The sequence below is a fragment of the Nannizzia gypsea genome, genomic scaffold (assembly GCF_000150975.2).
Source record: "Nannizzia gypsea CBS 118893 supercont1.2 genomic scaffold, whole genome shotgun sequence".
In the NCBI taxonomy this organism is placed as follows: Eukaryota; Fungi; Ascomycota; class Eurotiomycetes; order Onygenales; family Arthrodermataceae; genus Nannizzia; species Nannizzia gypsea.
Genome location: NW_003345200.1, coordinates 57,815 through 63,780, shown reverse-complemented (window position 1 = coordinate 63,780; position 5,966 = coordinate 57,815). Strand labels below are relative to the sequence as shown.

Below are 5,966 nucleotides of genomic sequence, written 5' to 3'. Positions count from 1 at the left end.
TGGAGTTACGGAGCGCCCTGTAACACCTACTATGGTTCATTTTTTTTCAGAGATGACCCTACCATTTCAATCGCTTATGGGGGGTGGATGTTAAGGAGGAAACCCGGGGGGGGAATAATTCCCCCGAGGGAAAAGGGCGGAGTGTAAAATAAAAAGAATAAGATCCCAAGAGAACAGAAAAAAAAAAAAAAAAAAAAAAAAAAAAAAAAAAAAAAAAAAAAAAACAGATGAAAGAGAGGGACGATTAGTCCGCTCTGCGGATGCCCAAAAAAAGTGTGTTGACGCCGTGTTTCCCCCAGGTGTATGTTATACCTTCATCCCGTTACACTCCGTTTCCCTCCCAATAACCGCCGTCGTAATTGCAGCTGAATGAATGTAAGGCGAATGAGACACTAGAAACAAGATATAAATCATGCCGAAGTGCTAATTCGGGTGGCTCTCATATGCATGGCAAAAACTAGACGACTCTTTAGTTACGGCTCGACTCTTGATGTAGAACAAACAACTTACATTCATGACAATAAGCATGGGGATGTCAAAGACATCCCGTTTGACAGTCCAGCAATAGCTGCACTCGACTTTGCCGTCGCGGAACCCAAGCTGGTTCATGCCAGCTTCGCCAGCAATCTCACCTTTGCCCCATCGGCGCAGCCCCCGCCCGTTCGTCGTGGCTCCGTTAGCGTTACTGCCATTGAGCTCGTTTGCCTCGCTGCTGCTGGCTTCGCCATTCTGCCCGGCATCAGCCTCGCCGTTGCTACCAGCGAGTATGTCGCTGTCTGCCTTGGTCTTGTACTTGAGCAGCTTGCAGGTAGTCATCACGCTACCACGAGAGTCACCGAAGGCAAGCTTGGCAAAGTCTTCGTAGAATTCAATTACACTATCGTCGTCTAGCAGTTCGGCGAGAAAGACGGGCTGAGTGCGTGGTGTAGCTGCTGTGCTGGAGTTGTATACATCGGAGCTATAGGGCCTTGGTGTATAACTTCCTCGAGATGTCGAGTCAGTAACGAGACCCGATGAGCCACCGGTGTTGACGTTATGGTTTGGTTCCTTGCCCAGCAGCACTTCCTTTCTCCAGCCAGTGAGGATGCTAAACTCCTTCCCTACTGCAGCAATCTCGCCGGTTCGCCGACAAACTATCGTTGGAGTGCCACATGCATTGATGAAGTCTTCGTACTCCCAGAGTGTGCGCTGAAAACATTTCTCCATGAATATCAGGTCATCTCGGTTTAGAGTTTTTGTTGTCGCGATAAACGATGGCCGAATGGATGCCAGTGCTTTGGCAATACGCAGGGTCTTTTGTGGAGAGAAACGACGCTGGATGAATGCCGTTAAAGAGTGGAAGCCGCTAGTATAGGAATACGGATCCTTGACGCTGTCGTAGATAGACGACGCATTCTTATGCCTGCGCCTGCCGCCGAGGTTCAAATTTTGCTGCTTAAGCTGGGGTGTTGACACCACTGGCTGCTGCCTCTGTTGGGACACGGATGCGTTCGGTCTAGAGCTGAACGCCCCGGAATTCGTCGTGTCTTCAAACGTTGCTGAGTTGGTTGTCATCATCGGACTTTCATTGGAAGCAGGACTGGCAAAATTGGCCGGGGCACTTTCGATCGCGAATGCATGCGGCTTGTCCGACATATTTCCCGCCACCATGTTGGCATTTGAACCGTATATACTCCTCCTATTGACGGGTGCAGTTTGCGTCCAGTCATTCATACCAGATTCGTTGAACAAATAGGGCGTCTGATTACTAGGGCTCTCAGCAAAGTTGGATCCGGCAAGACCGAATGTCCCAGAGCCGTTCTGGCCAATTGACCCGCGTTGGGCGCCGCTATCGCTAGGTGGTGTGTCACCTACCCCTGTCGCCATATGTCCAAGCATCCCGAACTCCAAAGCACCATAATGGTTCCCAAAGTTCATGCTGGCAAGATCAAAGTTGAACAGCGCGGGGTCGCTAGGATCAAAGAAGGCTGAATTAAATTGACCTGGAGCAGCATTTGCCGTTGATGGCGTCTCACTTGCAGATTGCGGGAGAGACGGAGAAAGAACCGGATTTGGCATTCCTTGACCTATTTGATATGTGGGCGAAACAGGAGACTGGGAAGCGTAATTTTCAGGTCCTACCGTACTGTCATGCAGTTCGTTTTTGTTTTGGGGGAAGCTATTATAATCCGGAGACTGCTGAGTACTGTAAAAATTGGGCGATGTCATCTGTTGAGGGACGCCGGGAGAAGTGTTTGATCCATTGACGTTGTTTTGTGCAGCGTTCCTCTGGTTATAGAGGGTTGCTCCTACCCCGGCCATCAATACCTCATTTGGCGCATCGTGAAGGTATTTGGCCTTCTTTCTTACGCCGTCATGGCAGGCATCTTGAAATCCGCGCTTGATACAACGCTGACACGGTCTCTCATCACCTAGGAGTAGCAGAAGTGCGAGGTGCGTTAGCTCTACATAGCCATTATAGCATAAAGGGCTTACATACCACAAGTTAGATGGCCCCGCTGGCAAGCGTAACAAGCTCGCTTGGCCTTTTTCCGCTTCGGTCTTGAAGGGTCCTTCGCCGCCTTTGCAGCTGCAGCTTTCTTCTCAGCAGCTACCATATCAGCCATCTCATCATTATTTGTCTGGATATATTGAGATGAAGCTGGCGCATTCTCGCCATTGACGGCCATGTTGTCAGATTCCTGACCAGTAGTTTGGTGCGGGGACATGGTATCTGAGCACTCCCGGGAGCTAGTCGTCATAATAAAAGCCTGCCGCTATAGCTATTTATATAACGCGGAGGTCTTAGTTGGGAATGGAACGGCACGGTGCCTCCTCCCCCGAAGAAACAGGCACCAAAACGGAAGACGAGCGTGGATGAAACGCCGCCAACTCCGGAACCCAAGAAAACGTGTCTGTACGTCTGCGTGGTATTGCGTTTGAGTGGCCGGGGGGGTATTATCAGAACAAACGGTGTGTGTGAGAGCGTGTGTGAGGGGACGCAAAAGCTGTGGTGGCGCTGTCAAGAGAGGGAGAAAGGCTTTGTGGTCCAACTACCAGTGTCTGTGTGCTGGATATTTTTCTTTTTCGGGACGATCGATGCCCACGTTCAGCGGTCCAAGGCTTGTCGACTTTCCCCGTCCAAGTGTGATAGTCTCCCTGGCGCGAGAGAGGTGATTATTCTTCTTGTTGATGTGAGTTTCAGGATGTGGGATCGCACTACCACGATGACGGCCCTGGATTCAACTGGTCCAGGTGAAGCTTGGCCGGTTCGCTAATGCACGAGTAAAGGGTCAAGCTGAGGTTTCACGGCAGGGAAAAAATAACGACGCCTTTTTGGGGAGGTATGAAGGTCGAAGAGAGGGCTGTTATGGATCACGCGGCCGTGGCGAGTATAGCTCGAGTTGGATGTCGTGCGACAAAGAAAAATGCAGCAAGCTGATTGAAGGTATTTCGATCGAAACAGAGATCAGAGGTCAAACACCAATGGCATCTTTGTGCAGGGCTGGCCGAGATGAAATCGTTGGACGAAGCTTGCAAAGCTAACACAGCGCACAGATCGCGGGATTGTGAAGTCGAACAATGCAAGTCAAGAGTCAGAACGGGGGTGCTCAACGGACGGAGTACGCAGCAAGACTGGGCGCGGGGGTTTCGTTCGACCAAAGAGAGACCTTTCTCGTCCGTATCGTATTTCACGTATGCAAAGACGAGGCTGGAGGCTGAAAGCTGCGAATACAGGAGCGCGGGTGTCGGCCAGATCTGGGGTGTTGATGGGAGAATAACCGAAAGCTGGGGTTCTCAGTGGTGCCTGAAGAGCGAGAGCCGAGCTGCAGCGTATAATGGCCTTCGCATGGATACATCGAAACGAAGGAGATGAAAGGGGGCGTCGAGGGAGAATATATTGATGGCTTTCGTCACGGTGGTCGTTGATAAATGGTGATGACGATGTGGTGGTCGTAGGGAGAGATAGTTAAGAGACAGTCAAGCAGTTTTTTCCCAGTGGGGAACGTCGAATATGGCAGCAACTGGCGGTTGGTAACTTTTTTGCCTGTGATAATAATATCACCGGCGCAAGGCAGATGAATCTGGTCTGTTCGTAACGGGCCTCACAAAAATCGATTCAACTATCGAGCCTATAAGAGCGTAAGCCCAGTCAGCATCAATTCGGCTTGATTCCTCTCTGCCCTTTACTTTTTCTCTCCCTTCTGTTTCTGAAGGCGCTCCTTTTCGGCTGGCTTTTCCTTTGGTCTTTGTGGAGGAATCTCCACCAGTGTCCCCAGTGCCAATCGTCTCTAGTTAGTCACTCACGGCTAAGGGCCGATGGGCTCTTCTCACGCGACCTGTTATTCCTTCGGCTTTTCGTCTCAACGAAAGGACGGACTCACTCATGTTCATTCTGATTGCGGGCGTGGGACTTGACTTCTGCGCCAAGATGGAAAGGCCGGCTTCGCTAAAAGGAAAAGAAATAATTATTAATTCAGTCCTTTCTTTTTCCCAGTCGTTTCTTTTAGGCTGCTCGCGAGGCAGGGGTTTTCCTGGTAAGCTGCTGGGCTCTGCAGATGCCCCTCGCTCAGAGGTTTGTACGTATAACTATCGAACAGCAGCCAAGGTATCGCCTCCTTTTCTGTCGCTGACATTTATAGCAATGCAATTGACTGCCGTCATGGAAAATTTTTAAGCTGGACAGGCAGACTATGTTCCCCTGAAGTGGCAAACATCTCCCCTTAACTAAAAATGCTTAACTGCGGTGAAGCAGTGGTTGCATCATTTTTTGCAATCGGCCAGGGCTGGCCATAAAAAATAACGATTCAGGCGCATTCCATAGACGACCCAGCTCGAGACACGTATTTGTTGGTAAATATGTTTCAGGGTTATTGTCAACATCGGCTATCCAATTTCCCGGGCTAAAGAGCTTTCAATGGCCGAAAATGCTTGCCGCACAGTCGCGCGAATTGGCAACCAGTCTGATCACAGTAGTTCGTATTGATGCAGTCGTTAGTGTTTGGCTGGCTTCATGAACAGGGTCCAAGTCGCAGTTTAACTATGCGGTCCGATCGACACAGCAATCTTCCATATCTCTTTCTCTATGCAGTCTGCTGAATCCCAGCTAGTTAGCGCATGCCACGCACCAACGGGGACTGCTCCAGAGTTCGCAGGAAGCGTTTCAGGGTAGATAGAAAAAGGGAATATGGCTGATTTACCCTGCTAGTTACATTGCCGAAGCAAATCGGCGAGCTGCCTATACCGGACGAAACTTCGACGAACGGAGCGCACCAAGTCCCAATGCAGGCCCGATCCGTGGAAGAAATCGAGGCGAGGGATCACAGCCAGCCAGTAATGTTGTTGTGGCTGCCATCGAAAGGCCTGTTGCTGCTGTCTTTCAGTGTGTCAGAATGCCGCAGCGAACAAGAGGACTGGCTATGCGCCGATAGTCGCACACGCTCTGTCTCCAGGTAACATGAACTCGTTCCATGGGCCGTGTGCCGTCCCGGGATACAGACTCCTGGGGTGCTTTTGTTCCACAGATCTTATGCTTGTTTGTGTTGCTTGTGGATGTTCAAGAATCGATGAAAAGTTGAGGTTGAAGTTGACGTTTGACATTTTGTGGCCTGACGTTGGAATTGCCCAAAGCGGTAACTCATCAACTCGTAAATGCCACCAATATCAATATCAACGCCAACTACTGCTATCAAAAATACAATAAACACATTACAGGCTGGGCCAGTAAGCCAACGGCGTTTCGATCTATGCTAACCAGCTAGCTGTACTCCGCGCCGTCTCCGGGTACAGTGTCACTGAAGAATATCTCCAATAAGTATAATGCCTGTTGGTTGTGTACTTTAGGTGACATCGATACTGATTCGCCCTCTAGGAATTGGAATCTGGGATCTTCATGAGATTCCCCGCGCTCTAGCCGTAGCTATCCAGTTTGCTTTGCTGTATATTCTGGGATTCAAGCATCGAATCCGCGCATGCATTTGTCGATT

At 50.0% G+C, this 5,966-nt stretch overlaps 2 protein-coding genes across 2 annotated transcripts; one reads left to right on the top strand and one right to left on the bottom strand.

Annotated features, from left to right (window-relative positions):
• Positions 1-439: 439 nt before the first annotated feature.
• MGYG_02011 (transcription factor) lies at positions 440-2,708 on the bottom strand (the record flags this gene model as incomplete). Its single annotated transcript, XM_003174435.1, has 3 exons — positions 440-457; positions 511-2,411; positions 2,480-2,708. 3 exons carry the CDS (start codon positions 2,706-2,708, stop codon positions 440-442), a joined length of 2,148 nt encoding a protein of 715 aa, XP_003174483.1.
• Positions 2,709-3,206: 498 nt separating this feature from the next.
• On the top strand, positions 3,207-3,856 carry MGYG_02010 (hypothetical protein; the record flags this gene model as incomplete). The annotated part of the gene is made up of 3 exons (XM_003174434.1): positions 3,207-3,234; positions 3,278-3,323; positions 3,538-3,856. The coding sequence occupies 3 exons, from the start codon at positions 3,207-3,209 to the stop codon at positions 3,854-3,856; spliced, it is 393 nt and encodes a 130-aa protein (XP_003174482.1).
• Positions 3,857-5,966: the final 2,110 nt, after the last annotated feature.